Source organism: Mustela nivalis (assembly GCF_964662115.1).
Source record: "Mustela nivalis genome assembly, chromosome: 7".
In the NCBI taxonomy this organism is placed as follows: domain Eukaryota; kingdom Metazoa; phylum Chordata; class Mammalia; order Carnivora; family Mustelidae; genus Mustela; species Mustela nivalis.
Window position 1 is genome coordinate 142,536,586 of NC_139026.1, and position 21,114 is coordinate 142,557,699.

The window sequence follows — 21,114 nt, forward strand, 5'->3', positions numbered from 1 at the left end:
TCTTACCTCTCCATAGTTCTGTCTTTTCCAGAGTGTCGTATAGTTGGAGCAACACAGAATGTAGCATTTGAAGTTGGTTTCTTTCACTTAGGAATATGCATTTAGGCTTCCTCCATGTCTTTTCATGGCTTGATAGCTCACTTCTTTTGAGCACTGAATACTATTTTATCGTCTGGATGGACCAGAGTTCATGTATCCCTTCACCTACTGAAGGACAGCTACACGTAGCTTCCAAGTTTTGGCAATCACGAGTAAAGCTGCTAGAAACATCCATGTGCGGATTTTTGTGTGGACGTAACTTTTCAATTCCTTGGGTGAATACCAAAAAGTGTGCTTGCTGGTATATGGCAAAGCAATTCACTTTCATACATTAGCTTTGTATCCTGCAACCCTGCTGAAGTTGCTTATTGGTACCACAAGGGTTTTGTCTATTTTTCTAAATTATCTACAGAGGCAGTCATGTCATCTGCAAGAGAAAGTTTTACTCTTTCCCAACAACTTTTAATTCCTTTTCTTTTCTAATTGCATTAGCTAGGACTTCCAGCACCATATTGAAAAGCGGTGATGAGAGGGCACATCCTTGCCTTGTTCTTTCATTTTTTAAAAATTATTATTGTGCATATCTTATCTTAGCAATAGATTTACCTTCTGATACTCAAAACATGGGTTGGTACTGATGTACAGCAGGTACCAGTGACTGGTCCTAGGGATACAGGCTGTGAAGAGAGATGACCTCTTGCAGGAGATAAGGGTTAAGGTGAACGTCAGTCCTGCCTCTATCTGAATTACCATCTCCTTTCCTGGACAGAGGTGAAAAGGAAGGAAGAAGAATGGGCATCTGTTCTATGACCCTTATGTGTGGGGCGGTCTCCAAGTTACCTTTGCACGTCATTTCATGCAATCTTTAAAACAAACAGTAAAATGGTGATGATCATTATACTACCCCGTTTATAGAAGAAGTGGCCAAGCCTTCAAAAACTAAGAACAAGGCACTCTAGCTAGTAAGCTGGTAGGGCTCGGATCTGGAAGCTCAGTTTTCTCCCCTTTCTACCATTCTACCTCTCTTGCCTTACTTATTATGGTGATTTTTACGATGACCACTATCTTTCAGTGTGTATGTTACATGTCCCTTTCCAATCACTGGCTCTCTGAGCCTTTCATATTATTTCCACTTAGACCCTTCTTGGAGAGAGGTGGGTGAGGGTCCTCCCTCTCCTTGCCCTCTGTGATTCAGGAGATCAGGGGTATCCTGAGTCATGGGTGTGGCAAGATCTGGGGCTCAGTGTAAGGACAGAGAGAAGACGCACTCCGGTGGAGGGACGATGAATGAGCCACCGGCCGACTGTGGTCTGCCAGCAATGTGTGCAGCACCCCGCCTGAATCTGTGCCTGTGCTGGCGAGGGGCGAGGCGGTCAATGCTTCTCACCTGTTCCTGTCTCCTGTGATCCTTCCTAGCCACGATCTCCATCCAGCCTGGGGCTTTTCCCTAAAGATCCAATCTCTCAAAGCAGGAGTTGTTATAAGATACACAATGGAATCACTTTTCTGATTTGAACAGCACATTTTTTCCCCTTACTACTTGGGCATTTGGCTACTATTTCAGGTGTCCTTGGTGAGAAACCAGTGTCCTTTGTTGAAGGGAGGTGAGAAAGGGTCAGGTCCTTGTGGTATGAGAAGGGATCTGGAAAACTCAGAGGTGGGAGGTGGGTGAAAAATACACATTTCCTACTCGCCAGACTTTGGGTGGAGCCCTTTACATATATGTCTCCAAAAAAAAAAAAAGAAAAGAAAAGAAAGAAAGAGAGAGAGAGAGAAAGAAAGGAAAGGAAAGAAAGTAGCACAAAATCACTAATTATAGAAATTCTGACAATCCTTACTTCCTGACAAGTATTTCTTGCCCACACGTGTCCCTCAATCACATCCATGCGACTTCCCTCCCTTCCTTTCCTCGTATCCGTTGTCCCCTTCTCTCTTTCTATACTTGCTCAGCATGAGGCATATTCAGAATAAAACCTCATTTGCTTCTATTCATTTAGTTTGAAATAAATTGTAATTTGGAGGGCAGCTCTGTGGAGGTCAAAGCCTGAACCATCTCTGATACAAAGGTTTCTAAAGGACAGTGGCGACAGCCTTTGTTTCCTTCTGGAAAGAGGTGGGGTACCCATAAATCCTTTACAGAGAGCCAAGAAATGTGTGATGGGCTCATCCGAGGGTCCGGACGTGAGTGTGAGAGCAGAGCCTCCCTAACCTGAAACAGGCCTCTTTTTCTCGGCAGACCTTTGTGACGACAACCCGCCGAGCCTCAAGCACGCCGTGTACAAAGCCCTCGAGTACAGCACGGGCACGATGCTAAACTGTGGATGTGAGAGGGGCTTCCGCCGGCTAAACAGCTTCATGCGTTGTGCAGGAAACTCGAGCCACGCTTCCTGGGAAAACAAGTGCCAGTGCGTCCGCACATGTAAGTGTTTCCTTTTGTAACGTGGAGGGAAGGAAGACTCCAGCAGGAGGACACAGAGCGTCAGCCCTACAGACGAACACCCGCCGGCCCAAACTCTGCAATAACTCACCTCGGCGGTTCCTCGAAAATCAATCACTCAGCAAATATTTAAGGCGTGCCTCCTGGTTCCAAGGACTGATCTAGGCCCTCGGGATACCCAGCGCTCAAAAAATTTATATTTTGCAGGGGGAGAGGGAACAGACGTTATACTAATCGTTACTGAACAATTTGAAAATAAGTCGAATTCATGGCAATATGAATGTACTTCATGCCACCACACTACACATTAAAAATGATTCACAGGGTACGTTTTATGCTCTGTATATCACATCGCAATTTTTTAGACATAAAATTTTAAAAAGACTGGTCAGAATGAGCCCATATAAAGAATCAGAAAAATAATAACCATCCTAGTGAGTATCTACCCGTAAGGCTGCACCAACTCTTGCATTTTGCTTTTGGAAGCTCCTACCTCACGCCACCCACAGGCTGCCTGGTGCCAGCAACCCATCCTAGCTCCACCCCCAGCGATATGGCGACCTGAATTCCCAACAACTCCCCAAGATGCCTCCGTGCCCTCGCCTCTCAGGGTCCATCCCCACAACCCTAAGGAGGAAGCTCTGGCTAGAAAAGTGGAGGCAGTGGGCAAGGCATTTCCTTCCCTGATGAGAGTAAAGAGGGAAGAGAAGCTCCTATTACTGACTTGGAGAGTCTTATCTATTACGGATATTTTCTATTTGTTTTTTAAGATTTTATTTATGTATTTGAGAGAGAGAGAGCATAAGTGGGGAAGCGGGGTGAAGCGCAGAGGGAGAAGCAGGCTTCCCGCTGAGCAGCAAGCCTGATGCGGGGCTCGATCCCAGGACCCAGGGATCATGACCTGAGTGGAAGGCAGACCCTAACCCACTGAGCCCCCAGGTGCCCCGATTATGGGAATTTTCAATGTGGCTGCCGTGAAGTCTTTGAGACCTTTCTTCAGAGGACAAATCCGTGGTCAAGCAGAAAGGACTGTCGGCCCAGGGTCTTCCCAGCCCAGCGTCAGGAGCCGGCATTCCAGAGTGTGGGAAATATTCCCCAAAGACCCCCCAGAAGCCCCCTGCCCCCCCGACCCGTTCCACTACCGCAAGACCCTGGCTGTGCTGGGGGAGGGAGCAGAGAATCAAGCCCAGAGGCAGGTGGGGCTGGTGTGCGGGCGGGGCTGCGAGTCTGTGGGTGGCGGGTGCTGCGGAGCCGGGAGCAAGAGGAGGAAGAGGAAGCTGTTCCCTTTGTTTTTTGTTTTTTTTTTTTAAGATTTTATTTATTTATTTGACAGAGAGAGAGAGAGGGAGAGCAAGCACAGGGAGACAGAATGGCAGGCAGAGTCAGAGGGAGAAGCAGGCTCCCTGCAGAGCAAGGAGCCCGATGTGGGACTCGATCCCAGGACGCTGGGATCATGACCTGAGCCGAAGGCAGCTGCTCAACCAACTGAGCCACCCAGGCGTCCCAAGCTGTTCCCTTTGAATGGCTTATTTCTGGACTTGATAACCTGACTTGAGAGCCTTGTAGTCCTCACTGCCAGACGGGACTGGAACCAGCAGTGGACTAAGGGTGCTGAACCCCATCACTGCTGGCGAGGGCGAGCACAGAAGCCTGAGCACCCCTTCCCATCACCTACCCACCCCCGAGACGGTAGGTGGGTCGCCTTCCTGGAGTGGAGTGGAGGGCATGACCCCCGAGGGGCTTTCAAGACCTAAGCTGGGCTGACTTAGCTCTTCGTGTTCTGCACGGAGTCCTGAAAGCCCTCTCACGAGCCCCATTTCTCGACCGGGTCTCTTGTCTCTGTGATACTGGAACATGGTGAAAAGTGGTGGGTCCACCCGTCCTTTGATGCTTCAGCCCCGGGGACGGGGTCTGTGAGCGACAGTGAGTTCTGTGTCGGCCGCCCCAGGCACGGACCGCAGAGTCTGGAGACCTCTGCTGGCCCCGTCGCCTCTTCTCCCAGCAGACCCTCCCCGGCCCCTCAGCTGGAATCCCGAGCCCGTCTCGGCGGTGCCCGTACTCAGCTCCTTTGCCGAGTCTACACAACAGAGAGGAGTGTGACAGGAGGCTTCCCTCGTCCTTGCTTTACGACTGGATCCCTTTACCTTTCAGTGAACTGCTGTAGGGAAACAAGGAACCCCTCACGGCCATCGTGCCCAGGCCCGCGTGCAAGGCTGGCAGGTGGATGGGCAGAATGGAGTCCCTTTTGGGGAGACCCACACGCACCAGGCAACCTCTCAGTTCCTTCAGAAACACGTTCTGGGGGCACCTGGGTGGCTCAGTCAGTGAAGGGTCTACCTTAAACTCAGATCTTGATCCCGGGGTCCTGGGCTGGAGCCCCATGTTGGGCTCCCTGCTCGGCGGGGAGTCTGCTTCTCCCTCTGCCTCTGCCTGCCTCTCTGCCTGCTTGAGCTCTCTCCCTCCTTCTCTCTAAATAAATAAAATCTTAAAAAAAAAAAAAAAAAGAAAGAAAGAAAGAAAGAAAAGAAACACATTGCGAGTCACTGATGCTCATGGGGAGGTCCCACTGGGAGTATCCCAAGGGCAGGGGGTGTGTGTGGCTCCTCTTTGTAACCTGTGCACCCCCATACTGCCTGGCGGTGGAAAGACACACATCAAATAAATGAATACCAAAGAGCATCTTCTATTTTAAGCCTCTGTGAAGTTATTTGCTTCTGTCTCTACCCTCTAGCCTCCAAGAGCACAGGACAAGTCACTCCCAGACCCGAGGAAGAGAAGGCAATGCAGAGCCTAACGCCGTCCGGGGACCAAGGGAAGCTTCCAGGTAAGAGGCGGGTCTGCACAGCGGTGTGGCCGCCTTCCAGGCCGACCCTGCTCCTGCGGGCCTGTGCCCCGCCGAGGGAGGGACGTCCGGCTCACCATCCTCTTCTTACAGGATGTCAGGGAAGCGAGAACGTCTGTGCAGTGTTTGCAGGCTCTAGAGCCACTAGCCTTTCCAGCCCGCGCAGGCTCTGGGCTTCCTCCCGCTCCGGGAGCTGAGCCCAGCAGCCCTGGGCTGAGGTCGGCTCAGCCGGTGCCACTGAACGGAGTTCAAAAGCATGTCTGATACGACTCATGGGGCCCGGCCCTGCAGACCGTGGTGTCCGCGCTCGAGAAAATGCTCTCGTTTTCCCTTCAGGACGAGACAACCAGCTGCCAGCCAAGCACCTTACCTCAACATGTTGCTTATAAACAGGGGTGTGAGGCCTGCTGGGCTATGCTGGGGAGCATAGAGCATATACGGGAGCATAAGGCCGCCGACAGACAACTCCACGCTAACGGGATGCGGGGGAGCGAGCACGACTCCAAACGAGCCTCGCTCAGGTCAGGTCCTCAGGGGATGGGGACACAGAGCCCGTTAGGAAAACCTGAGTTTTGGGGGGACCTCCCAACTTTTACAAGACCCTCTTGTCCTGTGCTAATTTTATTATTTTAAGTTAAACAGAAGTTAAAAGATGGCTACACTCACATTTAGGAGTAAGGTCTTACTCAGGATCCTTCTACTGATCACTTGTTTTAAATTAATTTTAATTTATTTGCAGCTTCATATATATATACATATATATACATATATGTATATATATAAAGACAAATTGAGGGGGCACTGTTGCAATATGGTAGTTTTATCTTGGACCTCCAACTTCACGCTGACTGGCATTTCAAAACACGTTTAATTGTTCGCTTTTCTCTTTCTCTCATATTACCCTGAACAGTTCTTTCGAGGTTTCTAGGCAAGTCAAAGGCTGTTGTCCTTATTCGGGAGATGACCCACTACTGGTTCTGGCCACAGACCCTCTTAATGGGATGTTTTCATTTGAGAGAAGCAAACGTCATTTAAACAGGTTCCGACCATTACGGATTTTATTGGCTGTAAAAGAAATTTTATTCTGAGACTAAACCGAAGTTCAGCCATGATCTGGAAGGTGCTACGCTAGAGCCGATCCCACGGGACAGGACCGTTTTCCACTTGCTGCCGTGGGCTTCCCTCTGGGCCAGGGGGGTTATGTGTAAGACACTTTTAAAGGTCCTATTGGGTATTCGGACCATGGAAGTTCTGGAAGGCCAGAACCCACATCTGGGGAGAGAGGGTACCTGTGCTTCCGTACATGCAGATGTGGGGCTGGGTAGGGCATCCTGAGAATAAATCAGAGCAGGACATGATCCCTGCCCTGGGGTTAAAGACCAGTGAGGCTTGGCTTTGACCTGGGCGAGTGGAAGGTTTGAGGGCATGGAGAATTTCAGAGGCCTTGGCAGGGCTCACATAGAGCAGGCTTTAGGCGCGGTTTGATCAGAGATCAGGTTCCATTTCCCAGAGATTCTCTCAGGCCTCCGCTCCCTCTGGCGTTGGCTCCATCTCCAGTGCTTCCACCACAGCCCCAAGAGGACCAGCAGCCACCCCCTGAGGAAGGACCTCCTCGCAGTGGGCTTGAGCCTACCTTTATCCCTCAGCTGAGACTGCCCCCCGCCCCGCACTCCTGTGCACTTTCGAGAACCCTCACCATCACAAGGAGCCGCTCATTCCCCTGGGCTCCTCAGTGACAACACTCAGGACATTGTGTCTCCAGACGTCGTCTTCATTCAATGGCTCGCCCCCTCCTGCGGGAGGGACAGGGTCTGGGTGCCTTCCCTCGCTCGAAGTGCCGGGCAACGTTGCTGACACACAGACTTCTCAGTGCATATTGGTGCAATAAAAGAAACAATGAACAGTAGGAACCGAGGTCTGGTCTCCAGCAAGAGGCGACTCGGGTTCGCGGGACGCCTTCCGAACTTCCTGTCCCTGTTCCAGGTCACTGCAGGGAGCCTCCTTCCTGGGACCACGAAGATTCAGAGAGAATCTACCACTTTGTGGTGGGGCAGACAGTTCACTACCAGTGCGTGCCGGGATTCAGGGCCCTGCGGAGAGGCTCTGCCAAGAGCGTCTGCAAAACCGTCTCAGGGAAGACCCAGTGGACGCGGCCCCAGCTCAAGTGCATAAGTGACAGGGAGGACGGGCAGTTCCCAGGTACCGAGGGACCCGCGTGGGCCCGACCCCTGCTTTTCCCACTGGGCTGCGCGGAGTGGAATTCCCGGCCCGCCAGCTCCGTGACCGCAGGCAGACTACTGCATCTCCTCGGGCCTCTGTTTTCTCTCATTCTAGAAAAGACACCAGATACACTAAGGTCCCTCTCACCCCAGGCTCCCTGCACCCTGAGTGCGGATAAACAGTAGAAGGTCAAAGAGGAGGGAGATCTCTGGAGTGTTCACTGGAGGCGGTGCTGCCCCCTCCTGGCCGATCCTGAAATCTGGCCTCTTCTAAGCTACCAGAACTTTCATTCAAAAGGGCAAGGTCAGCCTGCCACGCATGCACTTCTGATTACGGATATGTAACGTGAACTCATTACGTGCCTGGCGGTCCACCGTTAGCAGGCTCCTTCTCCTCGTGCAATGCCCCTCCGAGCTTTGGTAAAAGTGCCAGCGTGCAGGGAAGGGGCTGAGTCAAGCAGGGACGTGATCATGTGTGTGTGTACGCATGCGCACGCACACACACACACACACACACACACACACACACACATTCAGGCATGCGTGCGACCCGCCTCTGCGGAGGTTTACTATTTTCATTCTGAAAGCATACTACTATTTTTGCAACCCAAAGCCGCTCAGATTTAAACATCCGTGCTACGGGTTTCTCAGCTCACGCCCGTTGGTTCAGAACTCTCCCCGGAGTTTCCCTGGGTGACATCTGAAACCACCCCCATACACGGAGAGTGCAGGGACAGACCAAGAAAGAGGCGGGCCACCACTGGCAGGTGGCGCTTTGAATAAGCAGAGGAACTTACACAGGGGCTAGTGTGGGGCAGCAGAAAGAGGCCTGGACACCCGAGCTCGGCCACCGGGTCTTACACAGGTTTATAACGAAGCCTTAACGGGGTTAGTCACTGACGCTCTGCAGGTGTTCTCCACGGCCAGTCGCTAGCTCCAGGCTGTGTCCTTGGAGCAGCCTCTGGGAGCGGGAAAGGCAGCGGGGCCCGTATTCCGAGCACGGGACCGGGGTGGGGGTCAGCTGGCGCTTGCATCCTTCTGTGACACTCCCCGCCCATGCGCTGGCAGGGAGCCTCGTGGCTGGCCGGAACGCCTGTTGCACGGGTCCCTTCCCGTGTCAGAGGATGGCAGGGCAGCGTCCTGGGTAACTGGAAACATCCACAAGGGGCAGGGAACCTGTCCCCGAGAGAAGCTGTCCTTTGGCACGTTTCTACTTCATTTGCTGTTTCGGGGCACCTGGGCACGGACAACCTGTTTCCAAGCCCCTGGTGGAAACCAGGGCTGACGAGGAAGCTGCGCAAGGAGGCTGCTCGGGGTCCCACAGCGCCAGGATCAGGGTCAAAATTCCCTCTCGCCCGGGGGTGCTGGGGCCGTTTACCCGCGTGCCTGTGACCTGCTGGAGGGGTGGGACCCCCAGACCACGCCGGAGAAGGGAGATCCGCACCCCGCCGAGTGTGTCGGGGTCGGCTGAGGACCCCGCGGGCCCCACCTTCCCCGCTCTCTCCAGCAGATGACGAAGAGGAGCCTGAAGCAAGCACCCTCGCGCCCCCTGGGAGAGACGCTTCCCGCCCCTGGACGGCGGCAGGTACTACAGGTACGGCTGGCGTCGCTGGGACGATGAGGAGAGCTCGGCCCGAAGCCACCAGGCAGGAGGGGGAAGACAGGGTGCCTGGGGCAGCCCCTCCCAGGGCCGGGTCAGCGAGGCCACCCGCCCCTCTGACCTCCCAACCCTCAAACAAGTCCAAAGCAGGGCCCCTGGGTGTCTCAGTCAGCTGGGCTTCTGACTCTTGGTTTTGGCTCAGGCCATGATCTCAGGGTTACGAGATCGAGCCCCATGTCCGGGTCTGTGCTGGATCCAGTGTGTTTAAGTTTCTCTCTCTCCCTCTGCCCTCCCCTCTGCTCTGTCTTTCTCTCTCCAATAACTAAATAAATCTTTACAACAAACAAACAAGTCAAAAGCAAGGGTGAGGACCAGGAGAAGCCAGGCTGAGGACGGGACGTCGAGGCGGGACGTCGAGGCGGACGGCGGCCAGCTTGTCCGTCCCTCGCCCGCTCCCCAGGCCCCGAGGCTCCAGCTCAAGAGAGGCCCCGCGTTCCCCAGCGAGCGCGGCCCGATACGCAGCACGACCGAGCACCTTCTCCTCTCTCGCGCCCAGGTTTCCACGAGCACACCGAAGTGGCTACCCCGATGGGGTCCTTCCTGTTCATCTCCGAGTACCAGATAGCAGGTGGGTCGGGCGCGCGTGGCTCCCGTGGACAAAACGCAGCCCAGAGCCTGTGGGATATGTTGCTTGGTGGTCTGGGGCGACAGTCAGCCGGTCAGGTTGGCTTCAAACGCCCCCTCCTGACCCTGTATAGTAGTTCTACGCGTAAAAGACTAACCCAGATACGAACGGCACAAACTCACCGCCGTCGGTCCCAGTGAGTGCGGTGGGAGGGCTCAAAGCAGCACCGAGAGCTCCTCCGGGACGGACCCGAAATGACCAAATCCCATAAACCTCACAGTGGTTTCCTGGTAGGAGAGAAAAATAGGCTTTGAGAGGGGGAAAAAACCCGAGCTCACAGAAACAGAGAGCACAGCGGGGCTGGCGGGGGCTGTGGGTGGGGGTAGCCGGGAGACTCCAGCGGAAGGACAGAGACTCCGGTTAAAGGACGACTCGGTCCCGGGGAGCTGGCGGACAGCGTGGGGACTCTGGTTAACAGTGGGGTGTCGTAGACCCCGAAGCTGGCTAAAGGAGCAATTGTGCAGTGTTCTCACCGCGAAAAGGACCCGGCGGACGGGAGGGCTGGTGGGAGGTGTGAGGGCTACAGGCCCAGCCTGGTGGGATGTGTACTCACGTCAGGTTAGTGCCGCGCACGCCGTGGGCGTCTGCAGTGCTACACGACTGTGCATCCAGAGAGCTTGGGGGAGAAAAGGGAAAACGCGCTGAGAAGAGCATCCAGGACGGCTGGTTGGCCGGGCAGGGGAGCAGGGGAGCAGGGGGGCAGGGGGGCAGGGGGGCAGGGGAGCAGGGAGCAGGGGGGCAGGGGGGCAGGGGGGCAGGGAGCAGGGGGGCAGGGGGGCAGGGGGGCAGGGGAGCAGGGGGGCAGGGGGGCAGGGGCTCCCACCCGGGGAAGGCAACATTCGGGGAACAGGAACACTTTCAAGAGAGGCTCGTTGCCCCTGTGTTTCGAGCTTTCCTTCACCCATCTTAGGCCTCCCCAGTGGCCTCCTTTACCGAGGCCCCTGACCCATGGTGGAGAGCGTGCTGGTCAGTTAGCTCAGCCTTCCAGAAAGAGCCAAGCCCCTCGTGGAAAGGTGCCAAGACCTCTGCCACCTCCCTGGGCTCCAGCCCCGGGCCGGAGCATCCCAGGAAAGCATGTCGGGGTGGGAGCTGCGCTCTGAGAAGGGAAGGCGGGAACGCCCGCGCTCTGGTCTTCAGGAAACCCCTGCTCTGGGGGGATTTTCTCAGGCTGCTCGGCCGACCCAGCCCAGCAGGAGCCTTAATGAGCGGCTTCTCTGTTACAGTGGCCGTCTGCGTTCTCCTCCTGATCGGCGCCCTCCTCCTGAGCGGGCTCACCTGGCAGCGGAGATGGTGAGTCCCGCAGGGTCAGGGTCACGAAGCCCTGGCCGGAGCTGGCAGGCGGAGCCCGGTGTGCGAAGAGCTCAGGCAGAGAAGCCCTCACCCTGTCCTCCTGCTAACCAGCAGCGGTTTGGGGAGTCACAGAGAACTGGTCAACCCACACATCCCCAGAGCAGACAGCAAGCGCCCAAGCATGAGGAGATGGGAAAGGAAAGGAAACTAGCATTGGCTGAGCCCCTACTGTATGCCGGGCTCCGTGCGTATGGCTGAGCCCCTACTGTATGCCGGACTCCGTGCGTATGGCTGAGCCCCTACTGTATGCCCGGTTCCGTGCGTATGGCTGAGCCCCTACTGTATGCCAGGCTCCGTGCGTATCTAAGGAACATTCCCACCACCTAACTTCTCAGGACATTTGAAAGAGCTGCAGGTTCCCCGATCCAGCAACGCGAACGGGGTGCACGGCAGAGGCTGACATAACAGCCCAAATCTAGAGCCCAAGGCCTTTCTGTTCCCGTCACGTGGCCGGAAGGAAACCAAGGGCAGCGACCCCCGAGTTTTCCTCTCCTGTGCTCCCCGCTCGACCTACTGCTGACACTCAGACCAGCACGCCCTTGGCTGGGACGTGACCCATGTGTGGCCTTAATTGCACTAACTCGTATTTTCAACAGTGATTGCCAATGAGAACAACCAGGAGAGAGTTTTTTGGTTTTTTGTTTTTTGTTTTTTTTAAATACAATACTTGCCCTCCAGCCAGGATCCCTAGGACATCAATGCTCTTTTTTTGCCAGCTGGGATAGAATTCATCATGCTGACCATTTTATTTTATTTTAAGATTTTATTTATTTATTTAACAGACAGAGATCACAGGTAGGCAGAGAGGCGGGCAGAGAGAGAGGAGGAAGCAAGTCTCCCTGCTGAGCAGAGAGCCCGATGTGGGGCTCGATCCCAGGACCCTGGGATCATGACCTGAGCCGAAGGCAGAGGCTTTAACCCACTGAGCCACCCAGGCGCCCCATTCTGACCATTTTAATGTGCATAACTCAGTGGTTTGGGCAATGCTGTATATGCGCCACCACTGTCTCATTAGACATCAGAACACCTCCATCATCCCGAAAGGAAACCCTGTACTCCCAATTCCGCATTGCCCCCAGTCCCTGGAAACCACAAGTCCACTTCCCATCCCTGTGGATTTGCCTGTTTGGGACATTTCCCATAAATGGAACCATACAGTGTATGACCTTGTGTGACCGAGACACCAGTATTTCCTTAAAGCTCCTCAGGGGCACCAAAAACACACAGGTCCAGTTTTGACAGCTCTGTGCTAGGCCGGCAGTTCCCGAACTTGAGTGGGCTTGCTCCTCAGAAGCCGCTGAAGGGCTTGTTAAAACACAGAGTGCCAGGCCCTGCCTCTGGAGCTTCTGATTCAGCAGGTCTGGGGTGGGGCCGCAGAATCTCCAATCCTAACCAGTTCCCAGGACATACTGATGCTGCTGTTCCGGGCACCTGACTTTGAGAACCGCTGCACTAGACAGAGAGTATGAAGGTCAAGGGAGTGAATTCGTTTCACACACACACAGGCCGCTTTCTCCCTCCCTTTAGGCAGACCTCCTATGTCCCTCCCCTGACTCTCGGGGACATTCCTAAAGCACCACCCCCTTGCCCCCCACCAGTGTGCCATCTAACCAACCTTGACGTGAGCTCCCTAGGGAGACCCTGAGAAGACACAGGCTCAACCCCTCCCTCAAATCCCAGATCCTACAGTTAGCCGAGACAGGGGAAACCGGCAGACGTCTTTGAGCATTCTATCGGTCATCAGGCCCACAAATACTCCTGACTTCCCGCCTGTGACTCGAAGAGCACCGGTTACCGAGAAGCGGGGGTAAGGCCCCTGGGGTTATTCTATCAGGAATTACTCAGAGAGAGACCTGACCATCTACCAGCTTCTCCATTAGCTGATTCCTGAGGCGTTGTTTTAGGATTATGTGCGATGGGGTGTGTCAGGCGCTCAGGACATTGTGGGGACTCAACATGTGCTCTCCCCTCCCTTTGCTGACAAGACTTAATACCTCCTCAAGGAAATTCTCACTCGGTAGCTTCAAGATGAAGAGCCTTCAGACACAAAGGCAGGAAGCTATTTGGGAGTGGCCAACATTTGGGATTTGTGTTGTGACGTAAAACTAGCCTAAAACTAGCTGAGTTCCTGCAAGCTCTCCCAGAATGACGGTCTTCAGGAGACCCACACTCCTCCAAACAGCCTTCTCCCACCAGGTCTCGCCAGCCCAGAAGCCTTCTTCGTCTGATGGTGCCCTCTTGTGGCTACACAGAAATCCTACATGTGACTTTTTTGTTTTCCGTTTTTTGATTTTTGGACCAATTACTAGGGATAAACAGCTGTTGGCTTCCCCTGACTCCTAACAACCAAAAGCCAAAAGTTGAATTTTCATGAATCTTGTGAACCGTTTTTAAGCACAGCCATTATTGAAAATTCAGTATGTAAACATAGTTACATAGATCATATTGAAAACAAAGTTAATACATACTGGAAAGTAGCCACTCTCTAATTACTTAACTGCTTTATTTGTTCTCAGGGTTATTTCAATCTATTGTCTCTGTATTATCGAGGCATGGCCGCACGATCGTCTGCTACTACACACCTCTTCCTAATTCTGTGTGCGGTTGTGTCACGTTGGTAGCTAGAAACTGGGCTTGGTGGGAGTCCTGGCACCACGGAAACAAGCCAACTTTTTCAAAGAGCTGGTTGTTAATCATTTACCAGCACGCTGTTCTCACAGCCTTGCCCCATGTGAGCTCCCAGGACGTAGGAAGAGATCAGACATTCCTGTGGACTCAGTAAGGGCTGGGGAAGGTCTAGGACTACGCTGTCCAACACACTAGCCACTGGCCACACGGTGGATATTTAAGCCTAAACTTAAATAAATGAAACAACATTAAAAATTCAGTTCATCAGTGACACTAGCCCCATGTCCAGTGTTCAGTAGCCACAGATGGCCACCTCATTGGACAACGCAGATACAAAACATTTCCGTCATCAGAAAGTTCTTACAGGGGGCGCCTGGGTGGCTCAGTGGTTTAAGGCCTCTACCTTTGGCTCAGGTCATGATCCCAGGGTCCTGGGATCGCGCCCCGCATCAGGCTCTCTGCTCAGTACAGAGCTGGCTAGAAATGGTGCTATCAATTCATGAAAATCACTTAGCACAGTTACTATTATTATTCCTTTTCTGCACCTACTCCCCCCCCCACATATCTCAAAAAAATGTATAGAATATCTCTTATATAGATGTTGATCAAAGACCACAAGCTTGCAGTTAGCACAAATGAGTTCTGGGGATCGAATACACAGCATAGAGATCATGGGCAATAATCCTGTATTCTATATTTCAAAGTTGCTAGGAGACTAGATCTTAAATGTTCTCGCAAAGAAGAAATGATGGGTATATGACATAGTGGAGGTGTTTGCTAGTGCTGCGGCGGTAACTGTGTTGCAATATAGTGATACAGTGTGTTAAAAATACATAAACATGTTGTATGCCACAAACTTATACCATGTTACTGTCAATCGTATCTTAATTTAAAAAACAAACACTGTCTCAAGAACATCTGCTATGTGCCAAGCACTAGCTAGGCCTAAAGATGAATAGGAAGAGGAAAAAGAGAGCTCAAGTACAAATTTTTAAAGCCCAAGATTGAGGGGTGATAGGAGCAAAAAGAAAGGACACTTGATCCTACGCGGGGGTGTCAACAAGAGTAGACGGTGCCTCCAGCGGGATACAGGAAGTTGCGAGATGTCTGCTCAGCGGCGGGGAGCACGGGGAGAGGTAACTCGGTGTGGATGGACGTGACAGTGTCCGGGAGAAGCCAGGCCGCTCTGAACATCAGGTTGTGAGGTGCGTGGGTAGCAGGGACGGCCGTGCTGTGGGGACGGACGGTGACCACATCATGGAAGCCCAGGTCAGCCAGAGGGGCCCAGACCCCATCTGAGGAAAACAGCCACAGAAGCTTGACCTGGGGACAAATGGTAGCACTGGCCCTTCGGACTGTCTGGCTGCGACAGAGGCGAGAAGGAGGGGACCTAGGAATCGTGGTGGCAGTTATGACGGAATATTTAGAGACACAAGGTGAGCATGAGCTAGGTCAGTGAGCACACATTAAAAAGGAGGAAGAGAATCATGAAATACCTAAAGGGGGTCAAATGAGCGGGATTTGCCAGCGGATGGGCAGTAAGGGTTAAGGAAGATGGATGCAGCACGGATGACCCCAGATTTTCAAGTATGATGGGGGACCCCTTAGCCTCTTGGTGAAATAAATGCAGACGGCAGGACACCCCTTGGGGCATCAGTCCCAAAGCAGAAGTCGGTTCCCTGAGACCCACCCAGCCCTGGAGCAGACAAGGAAACTGAAGATCTGCTCCCCGCACAATGGTTGAATCTTCGTGCTGTAGGAACCAGGGGCAGGCAGTCGGGACCTCTGGAGGCTTGGAGAGGCCTTAGGGTCAGATTTCAGGCTGTGGGAAGGTAACAGGACCCCGGGATGGAATTTTAAGTTCGCAGGTCACTGGGGGTTTATGTTGAAGGCTCTCCGCACAGTGGGGTAGGGTAGGGATCACGCCTTTTTCTCCGTGTGGTAGTACACCCACAACTGACTTAGCTGTCTCCCTGCAGGAGGAAGAGCAGAAGAACAATCTAGAAAACTGGGAGCGGTAAGAAGCCAAGGACAGCTCCCAGAAGTCGTGGAACCCAAGCAAATTCAAAGAAGTCGAACACAGCCAGGAGGCATCTTCCGGGACCTCTTGGGTTTTGGAAAACTCTTGACGTCGCATGCTGACCCACCAGACCACTGCAAGCTCAGGACCCAGCCAGCTCCGTAGTACCAAGAGTGGACCTGACCGGCTTCTGGGCAGCAGATCCAGGGTCACTGGAGGAACAGGAAGCAATTGCTGGAACTGTGGGTCTTAGTTTCGCGGTGGCGTGGCCATTCAAGCTTGAACAGCATGGGACTCTCCACACCATCACGGTGCGGAGAAAAGTAGCTTCGTGTCAATTTCACCCTAACTTCCCAGTTTAGGAAAACCCTAGCACGAATGTAAATAGACACACACACACACACACACACACACACGCACACACGCACGCACAGTCCCCTCCCTATGGAACTGGGGGATGGACGCAGATCCTTCCCCGGGGGCTGGTTGATTTATTAGCTCATTCTCCGGGCCACATCCTGTAATGAACTCGGAATCTTTTTGTCCTTGGCTCAGTCCTCTAAACTAGCCCCCTTCCATGGACCCGTCAATCTGAATTTCTAAACAGAAGCCACAGCAGCACTCTTTGGGTAACACCGACAGAGGGCAACCCTCTGGGGATCCCAGGGCTTCGGCGTTTAGGATTATTTACTGGAGGTACGCTGGGAAAAGACAGGAAAACTAGGTCCCAGGTAATGAACTGTGCCTAATAAAAAGCTCTATGTGTACCTTACTAATGTTAGGGTCAACCACCCCTCAATTAGACAGAGAACACTCTCGACAATGCAAGTCACACAGCGAGATTTATTTCCAGCTCACTGGGGTCCAAGTATCCGCCCGGCACAGCGGGTTTCAACAAGGACCCCGAGCACTCAAAGCCAAGGGTTTATATAGCATTTTCAAGGCACTTTTTCATAGCTACATACATATCTTACGCTCCACTTGACAGTTTAACTTTGTTTAACCTTTTGCCACCCCTGCATCACCCTGGCCCCATCCTGGAGGTTAAGTGAGATTTAGGTTTAGAAGAAATTTAACTTTATTTACATTTCCTTCTGCCTCCGCCTCCTTCAGTTTTGTGGGGAGGGCGACCTAGGCCTTGAGGAACTGAGCTACTCGTCTCTGGAAATTGGGCCATTGAAGAGACAGCCTTTTTATTGTAAATCACCAGGACATTAAACTGTTAGCAACACAGCAAATCAGATTTACCTGGAGGCCAGGCTGAGGGTGGGGGGGGGGTGCATCTGCGGGTCTCTGAGTCAGCAGGTGCCGGCTGAGGACTTCCACTGGTAAAAAGTTCCCGGTGATGCCGCTGAGGCTGGTCTCGAGACCACACTTTGAGAACCTCTGGGTTCTAGGCCTCTCGGCCCATCCACTCGCAAAAATCACGTGATTAAGGAGACTAGTGAAAGGTTAAAACCAGCCCGTTTACATTTCTGAATTCAGGCCAGAAAAGTGTTATTTTAAAAATGGACAGGCATCATTAATATCCAGATTAAAGAACCATTTTCTGCCCCGTCTAGGACTAACCAGGTACAATGCCCATTTCAGGGTCCACTTCCCCATGCCCCCAAGTACATGTTTTCTGGGTTGAGAGGAATCTCAGACCAGAAAAAAAAAATTTTTTTTAGTGTTACTTCTCTTGAGTAAAATTGAACTGAATTATCATGACTTACTGTGGGGGGGGGGGTGCATGAGAACAAATGTCTTAAATAATAATTAAGATGCTATTTACCTTTTTCATGCTCATTCTGAGTGTATGGTGGAGTTTCCAAAAACTACACGTTATGTGATGATGTCATCTCTCGGATGTCAACACGCAATGAGTTTATTACTGTTGTTTATGGGAGAACTAATGAATAATATTAATAAATAATATTTTTAAACTTTCTTGGTTTTAGTGTCTAAATGTGGTAAGAATCCCTGACTGTAACTACACAGATGAAAGCAGATAAAAGCTCTTTGGGATTCTCAATAGTCTTCTTTTTCTTTCTTTCTTAGGGAGGTAGAGCCCAGGAAGGGGCAGAGGGAGAGGGAGAGAGAGAGAGAGAGAGAGAGAGAGAATCCTAAGCAGGCTCCATGCTGGGCGTAGAGCTCGACGCCATGACCAGAGCTCCGTCCCATGACCCTGAGATCATAACTGGAGTGAAAATCGAGAGCTGGGCGCTCACCCGACTGGGCCACCCAGGCGCCTCGATACTTTTTAATAATGTACAGAGGTCCTGACAAATAGGTAACAAACACATCATCATTGGTCGTTCCAGAAATCCAAATCAAAACCACAATGCGGTACCCTCCATAGCCATTAAGATGACTCTTGGCCAAAGGAGAATAATAAACGTGGGCAAGGATATAAAGAAACGGGAATTCTCGTACATTCCTGGTGGAAATGTAGTAGGTGCAGACAATGTGGAGAACAGTCTGGGGGTTCCTCAAAACATTAAACATACAATTACCACATGACCTGGCAATTCCAAGGGATACCCAAGAGAGATGAAAACCTACGTCCACACAGAAACTTGGACGTGACTATTTCTTTTTTTTTCTTTTTTTTTTTTTAAAGATTTTATTTATTTATTTGACAGAGAGAGACCACAAGTAGACAGAGAGGCAGGCAGAGAGAGAGGAGGAAGCAGACTCCCCGCTGAGCAGAAAGCCCGAAGCGGGGCTCGATTCCAGGACCCTGAGATCATGACCTGAGCCGAAGGCAGACGCTTAACCCACTGAGCCACCCAGGCGCCCGGACGTGACTATTTCTAACAGCACAATAGCCAGACAGCCAAGAGGTGACAACAGCCGAGGTGCCCGTCGATGAAGAAATGGACTGGTAATTTGTGGTCTCCCCACACACCGCAATGTTATTCAGCCATGAAAAGAAATACAATACTGATACAGTATGGATACATGGTGCAATGTGGATGAATTTCAGAAACATATTGCTAAGGGAAAGAAGCCAGGCACAAAGGGTCCCATGTTATGAGATTCCTTTTATATGATACACCCAGAGTAGGCAGATCCATCGAGGCAGAAAGTAAATGAGAGGTTGGGCACCTGGGTGGCTCAGTGGGTTAAAGCCTCTGCCTTCGGCTCAGGTCATGATCCCAGCATCCTGGGATCGAGCCCCGCACCGGGCTCTCTGCTCAGCAGGGAACCTGCTTCCTCCTCTCTCTCTGCCTGCCTCTCTGCCTACTTGTCACCTCTGTCTGTCAAATAAATAAATAAAATCTTAAAAAAAAAAAAAAAGAATAAAAAACCAACCGAGAGTTGATGGAGGGAGGTGGGTAGAAGCTGGGTATTAAGGAGGGCGCTTGTTATGATGAGCACTGGGTGTATGTAAGTGATGAAGCACTGTATTCTACTGAAACCACTATTATATGTTAACTAACCAGAATTTAAATAAAAATTACAAAAGAAAAAAAAGATTTCTATAATAACATTAAAAAAAAATAAAGTAACTTAAGGCACCTGTGTGGTTCAGTGGGTTAAGCCTCTGCCTTCAGTTCAGGTCATGATCCCAGGGTCCTGGGATCGAGTCCCGCATCGGGCTCTCTGCTCAGTGGGGAGCCTGCTTCCCTTCCTCTCTGTCTGCCTGCCTCTCTGCCTACTTGTGATCTCTGTCTGTCAAATAAATAAATAAATAAAATATTTGGTTTAAAAAAAAAAATGAGAGGTTAACCGGGGCTGCAGAGTGATTATTTCACATTTTACACAACACCTTTGTGAATGCACCAAATGCCACTGAAGTCCACACTTTTTATGGTTATGTGAATTTCACTTCAATTAAAAGAAACAAACAACAACAACAAAAAGAGATCCTGAAACCCAACTATTTGAGCATTGCGGGTCCCAACCATGGTTCTCAAAGAATGGTCCTCAGTTCACAATAGAGGGCCCCCGAGGGGTGCAGGCAAAGGAGCACCCCCCAAGATTTCTCCAGTCTGAGGGGATCAGATGAGGACTCCTGTCTGCACTGTGGCCGGAGGCTGGACCCCACCTCTGGACCCAAGAGTAGAACTGATGAAGTCCCAGAACCTAAGTCAGGTTCGGTGGGGTGAGGAGGTTCGGAGCCGACGACTAAAGAAAGAATTCTTAAGACGTCGTTGGTGCAAAATGGTGGTTTATTAAAGCACGGGGACAGGACCCGTGGGCAGGAAGAGCTGCTGCCCCGGGGTTGTGAGGAGTGTCTGGTTATATACACAGGAGTTGGGTAGGTGAGGACAAAGGGCTGTTCAGAAGGGCTATTGGGGTAAAGAAGACTGTCAGGATATGGAAGGCCTGGTTACTATCAAGCCAAGGCCACTTTCCCTCTAATGAGGCACTAACATAAAGACAATTGGGAGTCTCCTGGTGGAATGTCACATTCCTGCTATCAAACGTCCTTGTTAGTGAGATTTAGGTCTTAAAAGAAATTTAACTTTATTTACTTTTCCTTCTACCTCCGTCTCCTTCGGTTTTTTATGGAGGGGAGGGTGACGTTAGGGCTTGAGGAACTGAGTTATATATCTTTGGAAATTGGGCTATTGATAAGGCAACTTCTTTGTTGTAAATCTCAAGGACATTTGTAAACCAAGAGAGACTCCTGCCTTACAGGACTGTGATCTCTGCAAGATAACCATTTGCTCTTCTATTAGGGCAGTCAGGGGTGCCTGTGAAATGTCACACATATTACCAAGGGGAGTGGGTGGAGAGGGGGTGCAAGGCGCCAGCCCCTGCTCCATCCTCAGCCAGCCTCCTGCTCCCTCATCAGAACCAACCTCCCTCATTGGTTGCTTGAGGTGGACAGAAGAGTGAGCCGGAGAAGGCAGCACGGATGAAGGGGAAGCAGCCACGCCTTTCTCTGTGCCTTTGCTTCCAGGCAGGATTATTCTATGATGGGAGAGCCTCGATTTTCACATCAGTCATACCCTTAGAAAGCTTAGGAGGATCTAGGTCAAAGCTCTGTCATGGGAGCAGGAGAGAAGAAAATGTGGACTAGGAGACTTGTAGCGCCAGCATCTGGGAGTGCTTCAGGATGTCGAAAGGCCTCCTGAGGTTCTTCTGACCGCGTGCGGGGCTGTCCAGGAGGAACGGGGACGCACACTTGGACGGGAAGGGAATTGGAGCAGGAGTGTTGAGCGGGGGCTGGGCGAAGGCATCAAGATGTGATTGTCAGTTGACTTGCCAGCCGGACCCAAGGGACTGGAGGCTCCTCACCCCTCCTCTGTCCTTGGAATGTGAGTTCCACGTGCCTCTCCCCTGAGAGGCTGCTCCAAGGA

General features: G+C 51.9%; 1 protein-coding gene across 4 annotated transcripts in view; it reads left to right on the forward strand.

Annotated features, from left to right (window-relative positions):
* IL2RA (interleukin 2 receptor subunit alpha) overlaps positions 1–17,768 on the forward strand; it is a 47,850-nt gene extending 30,082 nt beyond the window's left edge. The window contains exons 2-8 of one of the 4 annotated variants that reach the window (XM_082738758.1): positions 2,276–2,458; positions 5,208–5,300; positions 7,302–7,517; positions 9,048–9,131; positions 9,694–9,765; positions 11,046–11,112; positions 15,780–17,768. In XM_082738758.1, the coding sequence (XP_082594884.1) occupies positions 2,276–2,458; positions 5,208–5,300; positions 7,302–7,517; positions 9,048–9,131; positions 9,694–9,765; positions 11,046–11,112; positions 15,780–15,804 (740 nt within the window). In that variant the 3' untranslated portion in view covers positions 15,805–17,768. Of the gene's footprint in view, positions 1–2,257; positions 2,459–5,207; positions 5,301–7,301; positions 7,518–9,044; positions 9,132–9,693; positions 9,766–11,045; positions 11,113–15,779 lie in introns of all 4 variants that reach the window. The other 3 variants (XM_082738755.1, XM_082738757.1, XM_082738756.1) reach the window with 3 other exon arrangements.
* The last annotated feature ends 3,346 nt before the right edge of the window (positions 17,769–21,114 follow it).